General features: G+C 38.1%; 1 protein-coding gene across 5 annotated transcripts in view; it reads right to left on the bottom strand.

Moving 5' to 3' along the window:
* ASCC3 (activating signal cointegrator 1 complex subunit 3) overlaps positions 1-26,003 on the bottom strand; it is a 284,849-nt gene that overhangs the window by 246,370 nt on the left and 12,476 nt on the right. For 4 of the 5 annotated variants that reach the window (XM_080586451.1, XM_080586455.1, XM_080586454.1 and 1 more), the window contains exons 2-4: positions 23,420-23,563; positions 21,474-21,624; positions 14,296-14,879 (exon numbers count right to left, since the gene is read on the bottom strand). In XM_080586451.1, the coding sequence (XP_080442577.1) occupies positions 14,296-14,879; positions 21,474-21,624; positions 23,420-23,509 (825 nt within the window). In that variant the 5' untranslated portion in view covers positions 23,510-23,563. Of the gene's footprint in view, positions 1-14,295; positions 14,880-21,473; positions 21,625-23,419; positions 23,564-25,429; positions 25,537-26,003 lie in introns of those variants that run through there. The other variant, XM_080586453.1, reaches the window with a different exon arrangement.

Below are 26,003 nucleotides of genomic sequence, written 5' to 3'. Positions count from 1 at the left end.
ATTTTGAAAATTTGAAACACGGAACGACACGGGTATTTCCACCAGCTCATTTAGCCTAAAGACTCAGGCAATTAGAAATATGTCAAACCCAGCTACAAACAGCGGACTACTAACGTGCCTTTTAAAAAGCAAGCCCTGAAGACTAATTTAAGTGTAGAAAAAATTTACTGTTATAGGATTCCTTAAACTAGTATTTATCTTCAGAAGTATTCTGGGATCAGCTGTTTATGAATTTTGAAAAAAAAATATCCTAAAATTAGCTAATTGCTTCACTTGCCACTTCTCTAAGCACAGGGAGCAGGTGCCATCCCTGCAAAAGCCATAGGCCCACTTGGAATTACTGAATGATTATTTGTAAAGATACTACACAGATGCCTGCATCACTACTGCAGTAATACAAATCCAAATTGTCCCAGAGGAAGGAAAAAATGTCTAAAGACAGCATAACTTTAAAAGGAGACAGCAGATGCCTTTTTCGTTCTGTATTGAGAACAATTGAATTGGGTAAGAAATAAGAAATCCTGACTTTAACTCACAGAAAGCTGCATTAATAGAAGCGTCTGTATTAGAATCAACCATCCAAAACAATTTTTTTTCTAGTGCTCGGGATTTAAGTTACTTACAAAATGGCCACAGTTGGAATGGAAATCTTGTCTACAAAAGAAGAACCTGCTGATATTGGTAGAGGAAAACCATTCCAAAACCCAACAATTTCCAGGATCCCCAGGGAAGTAGTCCCCAGGGAAGCAGACACGGCACCAAGCCTGTCGGAGTTTAAGAAGCGTTTGGACTTTGCACTTAGTCACATGGCCTTAATTTCTGGGTAGACCTGTGTGGTGCCAGGAGTTGGACTCAGTGATCCTTATGGGTCCCTTCCAACTCGGGATATTCTATGATTCTATGATTTCAGAACAGCTTCACCGAGCACAGAACTGTCCGTCAGCAGTCCAACACTTCTGCTACTCCAATGTGCAGCAACAACGTACAAGAAAACACCAGAAAGCCAAGCACCTTACTCTGTTCCTTAACAGAGGTGAATGACGAAGAGTAACAAGCAACTCTAATCCTGAAATCTAGTTCTCTCTCAATTAAGATAGCAAAGTCCACATTTTAGGATTGTCCATGAAAGCTTGCCAGGCACAGCAAGTTTCCTTGGGGCAGCGCTGTGGAAGGCCGCTGGTGTTGGCTAGGCCCAGCCTCTGCTGCCCAGCACCAGGGCTTACTATGCACCCAAGTGGGCAAGAAGCCAAAGAAGGCAAGTTTTTGCCTGAAACATAGCCTTTTGGATTTTTGGGGGTGCATGCAAGAAAGAAGAAAAAGGTTTCAGCTAAGGAAAGATGAATTTTTAGCCTAGATTTGCATGGAAACAAGTCCTACAAAATCACTGTGCACCTACACACAAGTGAACTACTAAACAAATTTTGAGCCTCTCTGGTAACTTCCAAGTTTGACAAAGGGACAGATATATTAAGTGGCTGGTAAGGAGATAGATCCAAATCAGTCCCTTTTCACCTTCTGCTCTGACCCCAAAATGGCTGCAGGGTGAGCACAGTGGTGTCCACACACCCCAGTGAATCCAGCAGCAAGCACCAGCACCATCTCCTTCCACCAGCAAAGCCCCACACTCCCACTGCAGTAGACATGGGGAAATTGAAAGCCTGGAATATCAAGAACCACAGGAAACCCAGATTTGTGAATTTTATGACTTAAGCAGCTGTGAATTTGGGTTTGTCTCCCCCCCCAACCCCCAACTTAAAATGATTCGGAAGGATGTGATTTTGTGTTTAGTTAATTTAGTCAGCCTTAATCTTTCAGGTGCCATCTGATCGCATCTTGTAGATCTCGTGGTTCCTTATGTCTCCATTTGGATTTGAAAAGAACTTCGGGAAGGGAAGGGAAGGGAAGGGAAGGGAAGGGAAGGGAAGGGAAGGGAAGGGAAGGGAAGGGAAGGGAAGGGAAGGGAAGGGAAGGGAAGGGAAGGGAAGGGAAGGGAAGGGAAGGGAAGGGAAGGGAAGGGAAGGGAAGGGAAGGGAAGGGAAGGGAAGGGAAGGGAAGGGAAGGGAAGGGAAGGGAAGGGAAGGGAAGGGAAGGGAAGGGAAGGGAAGGGAAGGGAAGGGAAGGGAAGGGAAGGGAAGGGAAGGGAACTCTATCAATCACAGACTGTCTTGTTCTAGAAAAAAAATATCTCATTAAGTTTAATGATATATTTAAGCTGATTCAAAAGTTACCATGAATAGATCAAGCCTTATGCCACCCAAAGATACAAGCTCACTCTCAGTACAAAACTGAAGTAAAGGAGTTGACAGGAAAGAGGAAAAGTTACTGACAGGAAGGAGATCAACCAGCTCTTAGCACCAGGATGAACCCTAGCATCTCTTGGCTCTCACTGTGGCTCTTTCATCATATCTTAAGTCCTGTCCTCAAAAACCAGCACTCAACTCCATTCAATTTGCTTTCTTATGAAGGGAAACAGCATGGCTCTGTTTTGATAAAAATTCAAAGTCTTCTATCATCCTTGGTGTTTCAACACTCCTTGGACATCAACGGATCTGTGTACTACAGACTCCAATTTCAAAAAGAAGGCCAAAACTGGAAAAGGAGAAAACTGTATCAAAAATAACTAGATTATTTTCTCTATTTGAAAGGTGCACAGATAAGCTTTATGGTCAAGAATAATGAGACCCAAGCTTTGTATTGTCTGAGTATAAAATTCTTAGTAATTTTAATAAAATTACAAAGAGAAGATTTTGAGCTTGAAAAGCCAGAGTCATACCAAGTTAGAAGCTTTGACGATAAGATAAAGATGAAACACCACAGGGATGATCCATATATATCTGTACTTTCCCATAATGGGTACTGCTCTCTATGAACTAGGTAACAGGGAATAAGCTTTGTGATATGTTAATTTGTTAGGGCTAGAATGTCCTTTTACTGAACAAAACGAAAAGCCACTCTGATGCTTAAAAGCAAATATGTTTTACAAGACACATTGCTCTGACTCAAAAATATCTTGGATGCAAGAGTACATGCACAGACAAAATTAAAAGATAATGCTGTAGCTTCATGATTCATTAAGGAAAATGCAGATTAAGTTACTACAACATAGTATCGTATCCAAGGTTTTCATGTGGTGTTGTTTATAAATATCAATGAACATTCAAATTAGCTGTTAAGTCAAAATGGATGTTAAAGATCAGCATTTTCAACTGCTGTCTTGAAATTGCCCTGGTCAGGCCTCACATGGAATACTGTGTCCAGTTCTGGGCTCCCCAGTACAAAAAAGACATGGATCTCCTGGAAAGAGTCCAGTGGAGGGCCACAAAGATGATACGGGGCCTGGAGCATCTTTCCTGTGAGGAAAAGCTGAGAGACCCGGGTCTGTTCAGCCTTGATAAAATCCCCTCTCAGTCTTCTTTTCTCAATATTTACAAATACCTTAAGTGTGGGAGACAGAGGGATTTGGCCAACCTCTTTTCAGTAGTCTGCGGGGACCGGACAAGGGGCAATGGCCACAAAATGGAGCACAGGAAGTTCCACACCAACATGCGAAAGAACTTCTTCACAGTGAGGGTGACGGAGCACTGGAACAGGCTGCCCAGGGAGGTTGTGGAGTCTCCTTCTCTGGAGATATTCGAGGCCCGTCTGGACGCCTACCTTGGCAGCCTGCTCTAGGGAACCTGCTTTCGCAGAGGGGTTGGACCCAATGATCTCTTGAGGTCCCTTCCAACCCCTAAAATTCTGTATGATTCTGTGATTCATGACAGAACTACCACTTTTGTTTATTGATTTTAACTAAGAAAATTTCTAAGAAAGCAAGAATTTTGATTATTTTCTACGATGTGAACATATTTCTATTGTAAAATTTTGTGTGATAGTTTTTAAGAAACAAACCTAACAAATTAATTTTTATTAAACATTTACATGAAAGTACTACAGTGACAAAAGAAATTCAGATAGTCCTCAGTAAGTTCCCTGGCAAAAGTCGTTTACCTTCTCCAAAGATGAAAGAGGAGATCTGAGTAAATTCTGTGGGGACATAATGAAATAAGAGAAAGCAGTAGGAATCTGAGCTGTTAAAAAAAACTATTCGGTCTATGATTAATTCCTGTTCTTTACAATGTCCCAAGTACAAAGGGACTAGGAAAAATTACTAGATATTACTCTTCTATGTTTTCTAACAAACTTCTTGACTGTGATACAAAAGCTTGGGATTCATAACCAGTTGTAAACACTCACACAAGAACCCTAGATAGGATCCTAAAGGAATAGTTAACTTTATGATCACTATTAGATTAGTAAAAATCACTATTAAGGCTGGTTGATGAAGTCTCCAGGAGCAAAAGATGAATCTCTGGAAGTCAGGTAAGTATGGCCATTTCCTTCTGTCACCATAAGTAAACTATCTATAACATCTGAAATACCTTATGCAGCTTTTAGATAACATTTTAACCATCACTTAGATTTGCTCGATATTGGAGAAAAAAAAAAAAAAAAAAAAAAAAAAAAAACCACTACTAAATTAAGAGGTGAATGATTCAGTAACAATGAAAAACTAGTACCAATATGCAACCGGTCAATTTCCATTAGTAAACAGTACTGGGAGTCGAGCTATGCCCCTCCATAAAAATTAGTATTGAATATTTATTGAAATAATAATCTACTCCTGATTCTCAGTCTTTGCTTGAAGTCCTCATAGGTAACTGAATTCCCATGTCCAAACTGAGCAGAAAATTTACAGTGTCTGGAAACTGTGCAGTATTTAGAAAGCCAGTGCATTAACACAACGATTTTTAAACACCAAACAGGTCATAATACTAACTGAGAATATAATCAAACTTTACAGTTTGGGATTTGAAGAGTGCCTCACAAGGCATATACAATTGCTCTGTGCAATAGTTCTGAGAGCTGATGCTCATTTGTTAATAAAGAAAATTACTGAGCTATTGCAAAAGCTGTGATAGTGATGGAAGAATTGTTAGAATCTCAAAGCTAACCAAAACTCTTGGTGAGTTATTTCCTCACTAATAAGAACAACCAGTATTTACAAAACATTTGCATTATGCTGCCAGTCTTTTGCTGTCCCCTCCCTCTGAGTGCCTTTTCCTGCAAGCCACAGTCCATTGATGCGTTACTCCCACACTAAATATGTTTGTACTATTGGTACTTTGCATCAAGTCAGTCTGACAATTATTTTTTCATATTTCGTTTCCTCAGTTTTTCATACTTTATTTCACATGCTACCTTCTATGTGATTCATCTCCTGTCAACCCTTTTCCAATTATTTTTTAGCACCTTCTATACATAGCAACGTTGAAGTCATCTGCTCAAACCGCTTTCCCTACCAACAGGCTCTCTATATTAACACATTCTCCACCTAAGATCAAAAATGAAATGTCGTTGTGACACTGAAAATATCTGGCAGTGCTTACAATGAATGTCTTTACAATGGGGTATAAACATACAGGTGTTGACGTCTTTGAAATATGGTCAGCCAATAAAACATTTTCCAATAGGGGCAGGATATTTAAATGTTTATTTCAGGTACTTCAAATGAGAAGAGTCAGGAGACTCCTTATTCCAAAAATCCTCCTGCAAATCCCATCAAGCAGCTAACTACCACAGTTTTGTTCTTAAATAAACTTAAAATTAACATTAATAACAAAAGAGTTAATAATGACTTCCACATAACAAAATAACGTACCATGATTTTTATTTGCCATTTCTACAGGTAGTCTCCATAAACCTAATCTCCATAAGCTCAGGACTTCAATAAACTTTGAGGAGTAATACAAGATAGTACTAAAGGTGTGTTTATAAATATACACGCTATATATGTATGTGTTTATATACACACACACACACTCCTGAAAGCTGTTTCACAACATCTTTTGTCTCCTATAAGTAACTAAAGTAATAAATGATTGCTTATAAAAATTAATGTATACAACTGCTCCATCTAGAACAAGCTGTTTATTCCAAGCTTTTACAACAAAGAAATCATAATATCCTTTGCATCTTGAACAAAAATGATGTAGTAGCACTACCCTCTTCATTTTTGTTAAATGTTTTATGTATTTATTGTTACACCTGCTGCATCAGTTGCACAAGACTACTTTAGTTTGATCCAGTGAGTTTTATAGTGTTAATAGTTAAAATCAGTACAGACTGAACCAGTGAGTCTACACCCAGATATCCAATTCCTCTGTGTGAAAGTCTCATAAAAATGCAAAGGCAAACACAAATGCAATCCTAATTTTCTACTGGTGTTACTTTGCTGGCTGTGCATGTAAAATATCAGCTATATACACAGTTCAGAAATCTACTCTGTAGATTAAGTTAAAATCATAGGTACAGACTAACACAAGTAGTAAAATCAAAACTGTTTCAAAACGGAGGACAAACGTCCAACTTATTTTAATGGTGCTAGGATTTTATTCTAGAGGTTTTGTCTGTGCAATTACACATCTTGAATGATTAGCGTTCATCACTTTAAAGCCTAAATCAGTTTTCAAAACACATTCACCTCTCCTGTTTCCTCCACTTTGGACAGCCTAATCAGCCACCTCACCACCAACTACAGCTCCTAGTTCATATAACAACATCACCATCCACTAACAAGCTGTGCTGCTTACTTACGCCTTAGCGCATTATGCTATGCATTGTGTTTCAAAAAGTGTTTTCCCCTACATTTTATACAGGCTGCTTACTAAAACTATTTTCACCAGCCCCAAGTTCTGCCCAGCCTCCTTTTGACACGGAGCGTACCTGGGAGAACAGCAGCCACGAGCTGAACTCTCAGAGCACCTTCGGCTCTGCCTGGGACAAGTGAGGAGAGCTGCCGGGGGGGGAGTCCTAAGCCAGAAGAGAAGAGAGGCAGCTTACACAGAAAAGCCAAGCTGTGGCTTTGACAGGGAATGGAGAAGCTTCTGGGAGCACTGAAGCGCCCACGAGTGCACCGATACCAGTTTGTAACCAAGGGACCGCATGCAAACCAGCTCCACTTGTGCCCCGAGCCAACCAGAAGCATCAACCAAGGACTGAGTGTGAGCAGACTGTGCTGCACGTGGCTAACGCAGCCTTTTTCTCTAAAGCATCTCTCTTGGAGCCTGCACGGTATGTCAGAAGTGGAATCTCAAAGCCAGCACCTAAGTGTCACACCAGTCTGCAATAAATGAAATGCCAAGGCATTTTTCACAGTCGTTATTATACCATGAGCTGTGAAATGTTCAGAGCTCTTAACATGAATTACATATTCATACTGCTCAGGGAGCACTCGCAGTACAGACCTGAGAATTATTAATCTGAATTCAGGTTTAGAAATAAGAGTTGAGTCTTTCTCAGGTCACTTTTTTTCCCCCCGATACTAACAGCCAGAACATATGGTTTTTATATATAAAATTTAACACTAAAATTCTGACTACCCTTGAAAGCAAGTGTTTCAGAATGAGCAAGAAATCAGCAAATACAGAGAACAGTATCTGCAGCGTGGGCTACTGACAAAAAGCACACTAAATCACTGGTAGGAAATAAAAATCTATACAACGGCTTAGTCTTACTCTGAAGTAAGATGATCATGTGCGAAGCTGTATATGCACTTCCATTCACTTAAGCAAAGGAGTGAATAAGTGTCTGTAGTCTGCAGGAATTCAAAATTCCTTTTTGTAGCTAGTTTGCATTATAAACTCTTAAATACACTCTCGTTGAACTGTATTTCAATGTACTTTCAAATTGTTACATCTGTCTTAGCTTGCACATTGAAAAAAATTGACATGTTCATATAAGTAATGTTAGGCTTTTAAAGGATATTAGAAATTTGGTCGTATAAATTAAGACTGTATTCATTTTCTCTTAAGAGAAAAATGACCATTACTGATTCCTGCTTATTGAAGGAAACTAAATGAATGATTTCCCTGAATAACAAACATCCATAATTTATAGATACTTAATTTTAGGAGACCAATTTAACACATCTGAAATCAAGGTCACTTTACAGCATAATCGAGAATACTTGAAACACAAGGACTATTTATTTCCTACACACAATAATTCATTAAATTGCTCATAAGGTTAAAATTTAAGTACTTCAATGGCTCATTCCACTTATTTTTACGAGATTCTACTACGGAGGAACCTGCTACAAAACAAGAAGTATCTAAACTTAAAAAAGAACATACTGGCATAAGAAAGAATTTGCACTTAATTTTTATGACTTTAATGCAATAAATCCATCAGGAAAAAAAGCCTCCCAACTTGGGAGGGGGAAGGAAGGAAGCTTTGTTCAAATAAGAGGGGGCAGCATCAGGTAAAGGAAGTGATAGTAACCCAAGAACTGTGGGGCTTTCTGATTCTGAAAGTTCATCATGATAGCTGAAGGTGAAATTTAGCCAGCCTCACAGAATGTTCCTTACTTGCAGCACTCTAAGGCAGTTTTTCCAGTAAACACAGTAATGATGATTATCCAGGGAACTTTAAGAGGACTCACCTCCTTTCTCAACCAACTAGTTTATAGAATATGCATATCTGAAATTAATTTAGCAGTCAATATTAAAACAAACAAACAACAAATCAACCACAGGCCTTCTCTGCTAAAAAAAAATAAATGCATCTTTTCATAGTTTGAGGTGCTCAGGAGGGGGCCAAAAAACAACAAACAGCTGAAACTAAAGGGCTCCTAGGGAAAAAAAAAAAATAATCTGTTGACTACTGAGCTCTATAGCTTCCATTCTGACCAGAATTAGCTACACTGACCAGTCATGGTTTACCGTGGACAGCATGCCCTGTGATGTGCAAGCTGCAAAGTGCAAAGTTACTGTGTCTTTTGCCAAATCTATCGTATTTTCATTTAGACATGAAGAAATTTTAAAAAGACTGATCACAGCAGGCTGAAGTATACACAGTTTTAGAAATACAACTTATTTCCTAGTATCAAGAATAGCATTGGAGAAGTAATACAATTAGATTTTCCCTAAGCACTGCCTTTGAAAAGCAGGAGGGGACAAACACATTTAAATCCAAGTTTGTGTAACTCAAGTAAAGACACTATAACCTACAGTTGTGAATACCTTTTTATTTCCTTACTTAACAGCAATCATCATTTAGTAATAGTTTTACATACAAATTTCCTACTTATGGGAAATGGTGGATATTTCCTTCTGGTGGTGATGCTATACTAGATTTAACTGGGTAGACTGTAAAGACACCTTAAAAGATTATTACAGAGAAGAAGAAAAAAGCCTTATTATCTCCTGCTATGTTTCTTTTATTTATAGGCTCATATTACCACAGAGAACAACTTTAGCGTCGTTTGCTTGAAAAGTATCTGGGCCTGCTTACCATTCTGAACTCCACAGACCAGGTGACTTCACTAACTGGGTCCCTTACCATAGCACAGATTTCTCTTTTGAGAGACAAATTTTGACTCCCTATTATTACCTTCCAGGTCTTAATTACCAACCTTGTACTTCGTAAATTTCAATTAAAATCAATGAATTACAATTCATCTCTGGTTATAGAAGAATATTTGATTTTGGATAGAAGAGAAAGGAATACAGATATAAAAGTGATCATATCAAAGCTAGAAACCAAAAAGTTCCATGTTCTTGCAGCCTGAGTGCAAGACAATCTTTCATAAATCTTCAAAAACTGACACATCAAATTGTAGGTCAGGAAGCACACATCTACAAGTGTAATAACACTGTGAATAAAATACATATATATGACTGGAAAAACGTTAAAAGGAGTTTAATGGAAAAAAATCAGAGAGCAGGTATATCAAAAACAGTTTAAATGTAGCATGGGCTTACTAGAGATACATCAGCTGGTCTAACAATTAATTAACTTATAAGATGAATAAATACCAGTTGTGTCACATCTGGACTTAATTTAAAAAACTGCAACATTCTACAGGGGGACTTATTAAATTCATGGAGACAAGCACTAATACACAAATGAAAAGTTGGCAAGGAACTGCCTGAAGGGTAAATGAAAGGAAAAGCAACGTTGAAAAGGCATAGTAGCATCGTTTGGAAAAAAGAGTTTTTCGGGAGTAATTTTTAAAGTGTTTCTTCAAAAAGAACAACTGTAGCACAGAAAATGTTATCATAAAAACAGCCTTTAATAAAGCTAGACAGCAGATAATAAGGGTTCATTTTAAACATCTGTGCAACAAGATTCTGAAACAGTCTGGAGGGGAGAGGTTGGGACAAAGTTTTCCACATTCTTTGATTAATGAGAGTCTTCCTTCATTTAAGGTACTGTATCACTGAAAGGCGAAGTCCCCTCCAGATTCTGTCAAAGTTTGCTTTCCTTCACTCTTCTTCTCTTTCAGAAAGGCTGCTGACAGACACAGAGGAGCTTCCTGCCAGTTGGTTGAATTAACAAATTAGTTAAGTTCCCCTTGCTCTTGATCCCAAGAACATTTACAGTTTAGACCAACAAAGCATATTGGCAGACACTCATGATGGGATTAGGATAGTGCAAAAGAAACAACACAGAGGAACTCAAGCAGAAAAAGAAAAAAAAACAACATATTGCCATTAGTGCAAAGGCAGCTAAAGAAATGTTACAGGAAAAAGTCTGAGAGACAACAGAGCTCTGCACAGAGGAGCATGGGGAAAGCTGTCTAAAACCCTATTGCTACATCAAGCATTCAGAAAAGCAGAAATATTACATTGGAAGATAAAAGAAACACAACACCCCAGATTTAATGAAACAGCAAAATAATCTATTAACTTCCATTCTGACATGAGCATAAAAATACTGGGTTTTAATAATAAAGCTATAACTTCCTGGCTCTGATGATGACTATATTAATGGATGGTTCTATATGGGGGGAAGGTTCATCCCCATATAGGAAGAGGTCCTGTCCAACTCTTGACTACTTTTGATGATATAAAATCTATATTCCATGCCCTGTACTTTCCTGACTTCAGGTCTACTGTGCTTTGAGGTGAATGCTTTTGAACCTTGAAAGAAAGCATGAGCACCTCCAAACTCCCCATCACCACACTTTGGTCTCTTACTGCAGTTTCACCACCTGAATACTCTCAGGTGTTTGTGACAAGGCAGAAGCCAACTCTCACTCTTTCTGGAGGAATGATAAAAAATTAGTTATTCTTAGAAATTACATGAAGAGAAACATTTATTTCCCCTGTAAGAGTCTGCAATACAACGGGATTATATTTAACTGATGGAAGGCCTGGGTACAGTAGCTGAAGTACTTGCATATGCTGCCTTTTAATGCAGAGAGCCAGGCATAGGCACAAGTATAAAGCAGACAAAAGAAGTCTAAGCAATAAAAATTTGTGTGTCTTACTTTATAGGCAAAAAAAAGTACCTTATATACAGAGAAGTAAACATATGTACTGTTCACATAATAAACAAATGACTATTTGCAATTTTCTTGTGTATTATAGTTCTGCTGTTTCCTGTCATAGCCCAGTGTTCTTCTAGTCATTTGTAGTGCGTTTAACGTTATTTTGTCTGGGAAACTCTGTAATCTAATACACTGAATGACATCAGTGTTCCTTAATTTGATTTGGGCAAAGTTCTTTCCTTATCCTGAGATGAATAAATTGGACAATTTTTCATATTCTATGCAGTATAAACTAGATCTTTATCTTGATTCCACTGAGGCCTTCTTTCTCTAGTTATTTCATCTCCATACGGTATTTCTCCCTGTTTTCTTACCATAAAGGGATAATGCACCTGTGCAGAGTTAAAAAAAGAGATAGATATCTCCAAAATAACATTCAGAGATATTTTGTAGATAAATTATGACAAGAGTCCACAGGAAAAAGAGAAACAGCCTCTGAAAATAAGCAGTGTAACCACAGAGGCACCAAACTACTCAAGCTTCTTCCAAGTTATCCTGGAAGGGTCAGGAGCAAAGTTGCTGAACTGCTCTCAGATGCCCCCAGTCTTCATTCTGAAAGTGCCCTGCAGCAGAAACTGACAAAAACAATTGAGGAATGCACTCAATGCTAACTTTTAATTAAAAAAATAAAATAAAAGTGATGGTTATTAGGTTAAGCTCTATAGTATGTCATGATCCCTTTCTTCCCATTTTTAAATAATGGTCTTGTTACCGCATCATTACCATTTCGTACTCATCAACAGAATATGACGTACAAGGAGAAAAGCACACTCCAGTATCTGTCATTTAGTTTTACAAGACTGCATCCCCAATGAAAAGCAAGTGTCCTAAATGCTTGGAAAGTGTTACAACTTCCATATCACTCCAAGCATAAGAATCAATTTTCCTCTAATTAATAGTCACCATTGATGTTTCGGATAAACAAACTGTCCAAAAGGAAGTGTGGAATGTTCTTAAACATAAAAACAAAGAACAAGGTATTTCTTTTACTTTGCCAAACACTTTAAATACAAGCTACACACTGCTGGAGAAGGAAGATCATTCCAACTACTCGTAGAGTTCATTAAGTAGATATAAAACTACACATAAACGTGTGTCTATCCACACACTACAAAAAAACAGTATGTTACCCCTGAAATGATCTTAAAATACTCATATTCTTAATGTGATCTGGAATCTTAATAAACTTTGCTTAAAGACCAAATGAAATGGTCTTTGAGGAACTGACTCCTCAAGTCAACTGATTCAAGTCAACTTGTGGCATCCTTGCCCATGGCAGGGGGTTGGAACCAGATTTAAGGTCCCTTCCAAGCCAAGCCATTCTATGATTTCATGCCTCCCCAATATTCTCACCACCAGCACATTCTTTTCTTTTTTAGTGATAAGCAGGCTATGTGCTATCTTCCTAAACAGAAGAACAGACAACAAAACTGTTTTAAAATATGCAAGTGTATTTTACAGATCTGGATTTTAATTTACAAATAGTTAGACTTTCATATGAATAGCTTTTTTTTCTTGGCTTATAACGAAAAGAATTTCATAGAGCTTAGAGACTTTAATTGGGGTGCCACGCACATGCTAATGTAAGATTTTCAGTATGCACAAACACATACTTGTTATACCATCTCATATGGCAAATGTATGACCTAGTTCTAGAAACGGGTTATCTTCAGGTTTAAGAGCACCATCTGCTCATAATGCTGCCACCAGTAAAATTGATATAATAAAAACAAAACAAAAAACTCTAAATGAAGGCAAAATCTAAAGCCCAGAAGAAACTTTCAATTCATGACTGCTCTAACAGACAGCACAACACAAATGTCAGCTAGCTTTTAACAAAAGGTGATGTTTTGATTTAGGCTTATGTCCCCTCACACCCGCCACCTCCAAATCATGCAATGAACAATGAATTAATGAGGTTGTTGCAAAGAAAAGCAACATGCTAACCATGCAGTGTTTGCACTCACAACAAAGAAAAATATCTTCAGGGTTCCAGAGAGATATAGGGTGGGTGGGGGAACAGAAATAACCAGAACAGGGAGAAAACCTATCTTTTTATTACTAAGTATTCTTTAAAAATCCAACACAAGATACAGATTTCAGCCTATTTTTCCCTCTCTAGAAAGAGAGAGAAAAGGAGTTAAATCCCTGCTAAATAATCTTCAAAAAGATACATGTACATTGACTGAGAGCGCACAATTTTTTTCATATTATTATAATCAAACTCCCATAAAGCCACTAAGATAGAAAATTTGTCAGAAGTGATTAGCAAATTGCAGGAGCTTTTTGCCACCCTCATTCAAACACAGTGCTCTATTCCCCTCCATTCATCTCTCTTGCACATGGCTTCAAAGCCTCTTGGCTAGTCTTTAATCGTCTTCCCCTTTCTACCATTATGTTTATCCTCCAGCTTCAGCCTCCGATCTACACAAGTTTTCTCTGCCCTTCTTGTGATAAACCCTCCCCATTTACTTATTAAAAAAATAAAAATAAAAAAATTAGTGACATGACAAAGTTTTAAAGTAGCACCACCTGCACAGTCCTCCAACTTTCCTTTTACTTCCTTTCCCTTCCAGCCATGGGAAGGCTCTGAAACCTGCCCAGTATAGTTACCTTTGGTGTGGCTTTGCAAGTTCTCACACTTTTGAATAGCTACCATTTAAAAGGAAGTACAGAAAAGGTGAACAAATGGCTAAAAAATAACTTGTCTGTTATGGGGAAAAATTGGACTATTCACATAAAATCCATGCTGTGTCTATCTTCTGGCCAGTGGATTGAGGTGATGCTGCCGTGTAATTTTTCTTAAGACAAAGAAAGCATAGATAACACTTCAGTAAAGTATGTTGGCATAATCCAATAAGAAATAGTTTGGATTTGTGCAACATCCAAATACATACAGTATGGTTAATACTCTACCGTACCTCATTTTGAAGTTCATCACCACTTTTGGCAGAAGCAAGCATCTCATACAAAGTACAGCAGAGATCTTCTGTTGTTGGTCCTCCAGGGGTTGCCCCCTGAGATTCATTCAGGTACTTTCCAACTTCAGACCATAGAAAAGAATCATCTATTTTTTCCGAAGACTTGAGATCAGATTTCTCATCACAGTAATTCTTCAAGTGATCCAGCTGGTTATTCAGAAATTTCTTGTAATCTAAGCTTATAATTCTTTGTGCATCGGCCTCACCATTTACAGGCAGCTCCTCAGAATGATCTAAATCATGCATGTCAAATGAAAACACTATATTTTTACCAAAGAGCACTCTGTTATCACCATTTTGCTGTTCAGCCATCTGTATGAGGGCTGTAAGCTGTTCTTCAGTGAAGTGAGAAGCAATCCGACATGTGGCATTACAAGCTGCAGTAGCAGATGATGATGGAAATGGCCCAAACATCTGCTTGATAGCCTTTGTCTCATCATGACCAACACATTCTTTCTTGTGAAATGTCTTAAAGAGAAAAACAGCTCCACTTTCAATTGCTTCTTGTCCATTTTCAGCTCCAACTGTTAACAAAAACAAATGTAACTTTATACACTTCAAACTAATTCTCTTTCATTACCTACAACATAACTGTATTCAACTTCTCGCTGCATCTCATCAACAAAGATATGAAATGAAGACCATAACAAGTAGCAATTGTTGCAAGGTACTGAATTATAAAAGGTATACAATAATAAAGCATCTGTCTTCATTATCGTTCTACTCACTAGAAATTCGTATTAAGGATTACCCATGCTTTTTTATTTTTACAAGTAAAAGGAAAAACATGCCTGAGATCTTAAATTCACACTAGTATATTTATGAGTGTTTTAAAGGTAACAAAACTCCACTTTATATCAGTGTTTATACGCTGCCTAATCTGAATATTCATAACAGACTAAACATACAGAACTCACCTAGGAATTAATGCATTCAGTAGTACCAAAAGCAGGAATGCAGGTGTTAGAAAAATTGCCCAAAGAAGTTATAATAAATAAATGCATGAATTTATATTTGTAGGCTACCTATGGAAAATCGTATTGTGCAAATCAACAACTATACGATTAGAGAAAAAAAATGAATTTACTTCTTACACATTCTCAGAAGTACTTAATGAGAACATAAGCAAACACACCATATGATGAACCAAAATGTCACTACTAAACAAAATGAAAAAAGTCATCATGCATAAAATAAAGACAGCCAGCATACTTTTCCTCCCCTATTCTCCTTTCCCCACTTCAATATACGAAAAACATGCAACTCTTTGTAAACCTTACAAATTTGTTCTAAAAAGTCAGGCAGGTATAATATATATATATAAAATTGTATATATATATATATATATATATATATATATATATATATAATTTCTTAGAAGATTTCATGATTTTTTAAAACATCTTAAAAGCTTAATGTATTACAAACTGATATATTCAGAATGTCTGTATCTCTTCAATTCTTCAGTTACATCAGGATTGATTGGCAGAACTCCAACAGAAAATGGTATGATTCAAGTGGTAACAGTGGTGATAACACCTCCAGTATGGCTAATTCAAAAGAATTTTTAAAGCAAACTACTTATTTTAAAAGAAATAATATTATCTATTAAAAAAAAAAAAAAACGAAATGGCACTTTTGACACAATAAATGCGGCCATTTTCTTTTCAGTACTCAAAACTGTCATGTGCCTGCCTCTGTATACCTCTGCGATCCTGTTATGGTCCTATGCATTTGCTCTGCTACGGCCCTCCTTTCTGTCTGTAAATCTTATGAACTCAATTGGAAGATTATTAACTACTTTGACATTATGACTCGATTCAATGTAAGTTAGGCTCAACCCTAAACAAAAGCAATGGCTTTTTACCCCCACATGGTAACAGGAAAAAAAAAAAAAAAGAAATGCAGCATAAAGCACAGAATCACAGAATTGTCTAGGTTGGAAGAGACCTCCAAGATCACCCAGTCCAACCTCTTAGCTAATACTAACAAGTCCTCCACTAAACCATATCACTAAGCTCAACATCTAAACATCTCTTAAAGACCTCCAGGGATGGTGACTCAACCACTTCTCCGGGCAGCCTATTCCAATGCCTAACAACCCTTTCAGTAAAGAAGTTCTTCCTAATATCCAACCTAAACCTCCCCTGGTTTAGCCCATTCCCCCTCGTCCTGTCACCAGGCACGTGGGAGAACTGACCAACCCACACCTCGCTACAGCCTCCTTTAAGGTATCTATAGAGTGCGATAAGGTCACCCCTGAGCCTCCTCTTCTCCAGGCTGAAGCAGCTGGAACAAGGATGAGGAACTAGAAACCTAACATATAAATTCACTATTTCTTTTGAACTTATCTGTGGTGAACTTTGAAAAGCTGAGAAGTTCACGGAAGATGTTTCAGGCTGCATTTACATGATAAATATATACCTAGATAATTAGATATGGAAGATAAGCTACATAAAGGTAAGTACACACACACACACACAAGATATGCGTAAATACATCTCAACAGAGAAAAAAGGTGGTTCAGCCTACATCTCAGCATTAACTACATAGGAATCAAAGGAAAAAGACTGACAATTTACAGACCTAAATTTGGCTGCATGAACCACACTCATACTTCTAATGTGCAAATACATATTGTTATTCAAAATGTTGTTAGTGTTGCAACAGAAGTAGAAAGTATTAAACTAAAAGAGTGCTAATACTGAAAGTCTCTAGAGAAGCCTCTAAGGTTTATTAGATGCTAACTCTTAATTACCAGTGCCTTCTATTTGTGGAAACATCTCCCAGGAAAGTATTCCCCCTCCTCTCCAAATATAATGAGCCAGCAAAGATGGCAAGGAATGCTACTCTCTCCTTTTCTGCTTTTCTGCCAATCACATCATTTCAGTAACTGACGTTTTCCCCATCAAGTAAATCAATATTACAGCATCCATAGACTAGGCTGAGAATTTATTTCCTTCAAATTAAGCTAAAATAGCATACAATACTTTTCCAATAGTACATTTCTGATGACAATGATGGGAACATTACTGTCCGCTCAGTTTGTGCCTCAGTCACTGTATTCTGTTCTTCTGGCTTGTGTCACCGTAACATTATGTATTTTTATTAAGAAACATCCAAGCTGATGGTTTCTTTCTAATTTGGTCAAATTAAATAATCATGCATTTGTTTTCATTTGTTTTGTCCTTTCCACTCCATCACACAAAAGCTCACTGCTATTTTTTTAAGGTCTTTAAATTTGATCTACCACACTGTACCTACCATTAAAGTTTGGAAAAAATAATGTTCTTGCAGAAAAATAACGTTCTTCCATCAAGCTGGAAATAAAAAAATCATACAGCAAATACTTGTTTCTGTGATTAATACAGAAAACATTAAGTCTGCCGAATTATTTTCATGAATAACACTGACAACTAAGAATGTCAGATACTCATTTTGCTTATAACCTTTTTTCCACCATCAGACATTTTGCCCTACTTGCTATACTACCTAAGGTTTTACCTTTTCTATTGCAAACTTTACGGTCATTATATATGTCAGCCCTAACTTAGCCAACGTTTTACTGTAGTACCTCTGATTAAATTATAACCAGTGGATATTTAAAACAACTGTGAAGATCTCCTCCCCTTATTGCAAGTTGCTTGTTATAGATATAAATATTCAGATTAAAGGAAAATGATACTGCCAAACCTCTCTGCAGCTCTGATTTACACAGTTTGCTGTGCCTGATTGGTACTTGAACCAGATCCTTATTTAAACCTCAGTTTTCATCACCCGAGTCTCACATTTACATACAATGTGCATCTTGAAATATTTTCCAGATGAGCAGCATTTCCTCAAACACACACACTGAGTAGTAGATTACATTACTTACAAACAAAATACCATAGTATCTAAATTGAAGACAAATATGTAAACTAATCATGTAATAGATTCATAGATTCATAGAATGGTTTGGGTTGAAAGGGATCTTAAAGACCACCCAGTTTCAACCCCCCAACCATGGGCAGGGACACCTCCCACCAGACCAGGTTGCCCAAAGCCCCATCCAGCCTGGACTTGAACACTTCCAGGGATGGGGCATCCACAGCTTCTCTGGGCAACCTGTGCCAGTGCCCCACCCACCACACTCTGAGTGAAGAGTTTCTTTCTAATGTCTACTCTAAATTTACCCTCTTTCAGTTTAAAACCATTACCTCTAGTCCTACCACTACACTCTTTGATGAGGAGTCCCTCCCCAGCTTTCCTGTAGGCCCGCTTTAGGTACTGAAAGGTCAGTGTAAGGTCCCCCCGAAGCTCTCTCTTCTCCGGGCTGAACAACCCCAAATCTCTCAGCCTCTCTTCATAGGAGAAGTGCTCCAGCACCTCGATCATCCTTGTGGCCCTCTAGACTTGTTCTAATAGGACCATGTCCTTTTTGTGCTGGGGGCCCCCAAGCTGATCACAGTGCTCCATGTGGAGTCCCATGAGAGCAGAGCAGAAGGGGAGAATCACCTCTCTCACCCTGCTAGCCATACTGCTTTTGATGTGGCCCAGGATACAGTTGGCTTTCTGGGCTGCAAGTGCACATTACCAGCTCATGGCGAGCTTCTCATAAACCGCATGTCAACCAATTTTACTGGCTAAGTAACAAAAGCCACTACAGGAGAGTTGTATGAGTCACCTGAAGGGAAATGCACTTGAAGTTCAGATTCACCAAAATAAAATATTTTGCATATAGTAACAAATTATGTTTCTATAACAGACTTCAAGGCTTTTATTCATTTTTGTGACAACTTATAATAAAGTTATTTTTGTTGTTGGAAACTGTCCTATTTCTGTCTGTTATCAAAAAAAAAAATGTCACCCCTCAATCTACAAGGATGATGTTAGGTTGAGCACATATGTAGCAAAACAATAGGACAAGGGGTAGCGGTTTTAAACTATAATAGGGAAGATTTAGATTAGATATAAGGAAGAAATTCTTCACTCAGAGAGTGGTGAGGCACTGGCACAGGTTGCCCAAAGAAGCTGTGGGTGCCCCAGGACCGGGTTAGATGAGGCCCTGGGCAATCTGATCTAGTGGGTGGCGTCCCTGCCCATGGCAGGGGGTTGGAACTGGATTATCTTTAAGATCCCTTCCAACTCAAATCATTTTGTGATTCTATGAAAACTGGAAACCAACTGGGAAAAACTAATTACAGATAGATTCTTTGTTTGAGAGGTAAAAAGGTCAGCAAAATGGAGTATCAAGAGATAAGAGAAGGAGAACAAAGCATTCTAATCTTGTAATTTGAACTCTGCAGGGGTAATCATTAGGCAGTCCTGCAACTGACCACCACAAGCTGAAGCAGAACAATGAGCCAATGTGTTTTTCTGACCATATCAGATTTCAAACCTGCTACCATGGTCAGGAGGAATGGAGGTTGAGGAGTTAGCTACCTTTACATGCTAGCAAGGGGACATGTGGGACGGATTGGTCAAGCACCCCTGTAACACCATGTCAGTGTCCATTTCCAGTCTGATGGTGTTGATATCTTCCTAACATGCTAATGTTATCCTAAAAAAAAAAATAATCTGAATTGATCAATTCATGGAAGAGAACTCAGCAAAAGAGTGCATCACTGAAAAATGACATCAGTAGTATGCTATTAAAATGGAGTGCTGAGAAAAATCTCATTAGCCTTTCTATATTCCTAAATGTGCTGGTCATACAGACATTTCTAGTCCACATGCACAAAACATTTTTTTTTTTAAAGAACTACATTAATAGCTATATTAATGCTATAATCACAGGATCCTCCTTACCAACACAGCTGTGTCTGAAACCTGCATTTATTATCTCAGCACAGCAATAAAATCTCTTAAGAGCTAGTAAAAGAGCACGAACTGTGTCAACATTCTCTAAAGGAAAAAAAGTTAAAAAGATAACATTAATTATCAATACGGACTACACCTTTTCCATATTAACATTAAACATAAACAGTTGATGCAAACCAAGAAAAACTACATTTAAACTATGGAGCAGATGCACACCAAAGTGTCCCATGCATCCAATGTGACCTGATGTCTGATTTATTTATTTATTTTTGAGAATACTGTAGCTACCTCCCTAAACACATTTCATCCCAGGAAAGTCATCATCACCATAGCCAAAAAAATGGGCAAACATGCATTCAGGAGTTAGGGCATAGTGAAGCACAAACATTCTGCACAAACAGGAGACAAGAGACTAAACTGGGAGCTTACTGCTACCCTTGGACTGCAGAAGGAGTCTACTTGGACACCTAAAGGTAGATATTTCATCATTAAGTTACTTCTTTTCTGCCTAAACCTCATTAGTAACACTCAACAGATTTTTTTTTCTACCCCAAAGATGGCTCATACCATATGGCTTTCCCCAAAACCTTATGTATCACCAGTGTCAGCTGAAAGACATGCACCAAAAGAGAGGTATCTGTGTTGAAGCAGAGGTGGCCCGTCCTAGAGGTGTCTCTAAAGATAAACAGTCCTAGATAGATAGATAGTCTCTAAAGAAAGACAGGCAGCCACATGCTTAACTACTGGCCTGAAGTGGATAAATTCTGCTACACGCACAATTATTACTGTTGTATTAAAAAAAAAGTATTTAAAAAAAAAGTGCAAATTTGTAAAACTAACAGATCACCATGCTTATTACATGGAAAAATTGAACCACAAAGCAGATGAAGTTTAGAATATGTGCATCTTTAGATGACTTTAAAACTTGTCAGAGATTTGAGAGATACATGAAATGTCTCTTCTAATGACTCACTAAAGCAAAAACCTCTCTCATTGCACCCAATTTTTCAGAATTAAAGCAGATAACACCAAGATTGTTCCTTCCTCCATGTACTGCCATGCCAAAAGAAGCTGTTGCATTTGCTTACATAAGGTGGATCACACAACAATGCTATCAAAAAAAGTGCATAAAAACAGAATCATATTTTAAAATAAAACAGAAAACCAAATTATGCATATAGTTGTCAGATTTACTGAAGCATCAAAGGTGTATCAGAGCAAGACTAGAGTCAAATTAGAACTGAATTTGCAACAGTATGCAAGTACAAGTACAAAAACCAAAACTACTGTTAGACAATTAGAGAACCAAAACCTACCTATTTGTTTTGCAGCTTGTAGTATAGTTTTTAAATCACCATTCACAGTTTGGTATTCTTTTTTGTCTAAATTGTCATCAACAAATTTTATTATCTTCTTCCAAGTAAGATCAGATTTCAACAATTGTTCATGTAGTTTTGATCTTTTTGTCTGAAAACGCAAAAGATATGAATATTTTTTTTATTATTATTACAAATTGGTATATGGAGGTTACTTTAAAAAATTAGATAAACAAACCTTTCCAACTGCATGCAATCAGTATTTTGTAACAATTGCAAAGAGCTTCTCTATTACCTGTTCTTTTATCTCTTTCCTGAGAATATGTAAGGAGGAAGATACACACAGATTACTTTACTGGTTCCAATGAAAACTCTCCAGAAAGCCAAACTCCTGCAAATTCTAGAGAGATCTCACAGAATGGTTGAGGTTGGAAGGGACCTCTGGAGCTCATCTGCCACAAGCCCCAGCAGGGACACTTAGAGCATGTTTTAGAGCACGTTGCCCGTGACCACATCCAGGCAACTTTTGAAGATCTCCAAGAAGGGAGACTCCACAACCTCTCTGGGCAATCTGTTACAGTGCTCCATTACTTGCACAGTGAATAAGTGCTTTCTGATGTTTTGAAAGAACTTCTTGTGTTCCAGTTTGTGCCCCGTCTCTTATCCTGGCACTGGGCACCACTGAAAAGAACCTGGCTATGTCCTCTTTACATCCTCCCTTCAGCTAGACACATGACTAAGATCCCCTTGATCCTTCTCTTCTCCAGGCTGAACAGTCCCAGCTCTCTCACCGTCCTCATGCTCCAGTCCCTTGACCATCTTGGTGGCCCTATGTTGTACTCTCTTCACTATGTCCACGCACTGGGGGGCCCAGAACTGCACACAGCACTCCACCTCTCTTGACCTGCTGGTGATACTTTGCCTAATGCAGCCAAGAATACTGTTTGCCTTCTTAGCAGCGACGTTGCATTGGTGGCTCATGCTCAACTTGGTGTTAAACAGGACTCCCAGGTCCTTTTCTAGAAAGCAGAGCTGCTTTCCAGCTGGCCCCCAGCATGTCCTGGTGCCTGCAGCTGTTCCTCCCGATGTGCAGGACTTTGCACTTCTCTGTATTGAACTTCATGAGATTCTTGTCAGCCCACCTCTTCAGCCTGCTGAGGTCCCTCTGGATGGCTGCACGTCTCCCTGGTGAACCGCTGTTTCATGTCATCCACAGATTTACCGAGTGTGCACTCTACCCATTATCCAGATCATCAGTGAAGATGTTAAATATAACTGGACCCAGTATTAACCCCTGTGTGTACTCCTCTCATTACTGGCCTCCAACTAGACTTTGTGCCACTGACCACTGCCCTCTGGGCCCAGCCATTCTGCCGGTTTTCAATCCTGTCTGCTCTCCCAGCCCATACTTCAACAGCTTCACTATTGGGACCTTATGGGTGACGTTATCAAAGGCCTTACTGAAGTCCAGTAAGACAATATCCCCTGATCCCCCTCTCACCCCCTTCAGGCTGGTGATTTCATTAAAGAAGCTTATCAGGTTGGCCAGATATGACTTCCCCTCAATGAATCCATGCTGACTACTCCTGATGATTTTCTTCTCATTCGTGTGCCTGGAAATGGTTTCCAGGCCAAGCTGTTCCATCACCTTCCCAGAGACTGAGGTGAGGCTGACCTCCTGTAGCTCCCTGGATCCTCTTTCTTGCCCTTCTTGCATATGGGTGTGACATTTACTTTCCTCCAGAAAACCTTCACTTCCAAATCCCTGGATTCCAAGTTCATTTCACATATTCCCACAATGCATACATTACTTTACTGCATTATTTTTTCAAAAATAAGAAAGTACCTAAATTCATCATCACTAACTTTATTCTAAACACCACACAGTTCTTACTATATACACTAATAGTTTATAATTATACTTTGAAAAAGAAAGAAATATTTACCGTTAAGTCAGCTAATTCTTCATTGTAATCATCATGTTTAGTGACATTTGAAAAGGAGCGTAGAGCGCCCGTAAGACGAGGCAAGGCCATCTGTTACTCACTCAGTGATCCATAGAACAAGAAATTAAATCCCTGTTCAAGCACCTAGATGGGAACAAAAAGAAAGAGCATGGCTTTGTTAACGCTACAAATACAATTTCACATCAGAAACTTGAAAGACCTTTTAAAGCAAACAAAACTTGGCTGGCACCATGACTAAAGAAGTGAAAAACCTCTCTCAAAAATGTTTACAAGCAAGATTCAAGAGAAGGGACATGACAGGCACAGACGCAAGGTGGTTACTCAGCATGTTCTAGTCCCTATTCCCTAAAGTTATCAGCAATGAGGCACAGTTGCAATTCTTCCTTTAACACTACCAACACTAGAGTACCATAATGAAATCTAGCTAATTGAACTTCAGCTCCAAACAGCAATAAGTGGTTACCACCTATGTGAATGTCTCCCCTGAACCAGCATGCACTGGTGGTTTTCAGGTCATTAACAGCCTCCAGCACTGATGAAGGGACATCCTTTTTGAGGACTGCTTAACAATTTTTTAAACAGAAAAACAAAGAAAATCAAGGAAAAAAAGGATCATAATACACGTATCACTGAACAAGAGAAAAAGAAAAAAAGTGCCACCAGAAAACTGGGAAGAGAATGCCTCAGGATGTTTTCATCTCACAGCTAAGCACGCACATAGCACTGTACTCTACAGGACTACAGCCCACCTCTGCACATTCTTATTTCTTATGTGAAACGGGCTCACAGGAAAACAGCTGTTCTCCATCTGAACTTGCATTTGTTCCAAGCCTTTTACAGAAACTACTCTCAAAGTTGCTTCATTTTGAAAGGTGCCCATAGCTGAATTGTTTAATGAACTCTAATGCATAGCTACAATTTCTGGTGGTAGCAGAAAGATACAGATTTAGATTATTCTTGAAACAATTAATGATACCATTACAAACCTAATGATCTGTAGCATTTTTAGCATGCCTGAAGACCATCGGCCATCCAGAAATTAAATAGCTTTGAAAAAAATGAATTACTAAAAAGATTTTTGAATGTTCACATACTGCACTCAACTCCCTGCTTTAATCCAATTATCTTTAACATTTTTCTTCATCTAATGACCCCATTTGTATTTTAGCTATCAACTTTGCAATACAGCACAAAAGCAAATCCAGACGCAATGTTCCAGCCACAGACAGAGAAATGTCACTGACTTGTCATGCACCTTTGCTTTCCGACCTAACATTAAGTTGCTTTTTGTAAAAAGCTATCACAACAGCTGATATTCTGGAGACAGGTGCTATAATATGAAGCTACAGAATGTGAAAATGTAGCATTAAAAAAAAAAAAACAACAACCATTTGAAGAGGACAGAGAGGATATGTTTAAATTGAAGCCCAGAAGCAGACAGAGCCTAGCAAATTTTTTTTTTTTTTTTTTAAGACATTCAGTGGATATATGACATGTCACATCATGCCGGGATAGTTCCTAGTGAAAACATGGTCATCATTATAACCACAGCAGAGAACTACTGTCCAAAATTTGAGGGAATCTAGTCCTACCCAACAAAAAAGGTAAATCGCTCAAACTGCTCCAACAACAGCATTGCCATTAGCTGCTAAAGATGACATATTGCCTATTTATTTTATACCTAAACACAGTACCTTTTTCTGTAGAATTATTGTCCTTTACAATAAGAAAATTAAAATTATATTATTGTACATTATTGAAATTATCCTTTCTGAAATAACATACACAGTAATTTATGAAAGTCAGAATCCACTTTAAAAAAAAGTTCACATTTCAGACAAATTTTCAAGAGATTTAAAGTTTCTCCAGCAGGCCCATTTGCTAGGAAACCAATTTTTAAAGGAATATTTCTTCCTCATTTATTAATTAAGTATTTAATACTTTCTGAAATAAAATACCTAGTACCTAAGAGGATGAGTAAATGCATACCTCCCTGAGCACAGACTCAAGTCAGACAGTCAAATCCAGCCCAGAAGCTCCATAGTTGCGTCCACATTAATAAATTCTGCTTTATGCTCACCTACAATTTACATTTTCTTAAAAAAAAAAAAAAATAATAATAATAATAGGTTAGCTGTTTTCATATAAAGCTTCCTGATAGATACACCTGCCTTTAGACTGGATCAGCTACTGCTTGTCTTCCCACAACCACCTTAAGACTAACAAAATCCTCCTGATTTGACAGAAGTGAACACATTTGCCCACAGCTTGATCTGAAACATCTGTACTACTAAATGATCCTGCTGGGTTTGGAACAAGGACCTAAAAGGTAGCAGCAATTAAATCCTATTTGCCATGGCACTTATATAGAGATGCAAGATGAACTACCATGCCCCTGCCTGTTCCCTACAAAAAAGTCACCTTTTTGCATGTTTGTAGAGGGACAAGTAATACGGGAATTCAACATTGAGACCAATATAACCTTATGTGGTAAAAAATATCGTGTTTTGCTATCAAATAAGCTATTCAGACACATTCTGCCAATATTTTTTTTTTAAGGAAA

Source organism: Anser brachyrhynchus (genome assembly GCF_964034855.1).
Source record: "Anser brachyrhynchus genome assembly, chromosome: 3".
Classification (NCBI taxonomy): Eukaryota; Metazoa; Chordata; class Aves; order Anseriformes; family Anatidae; genus Anser; species Anser brachyrhynchus.
Note: the sequence above shows the minus strand (reverse complement) of the source record. Positions and strands in the feature narration are given on the sequence as shown.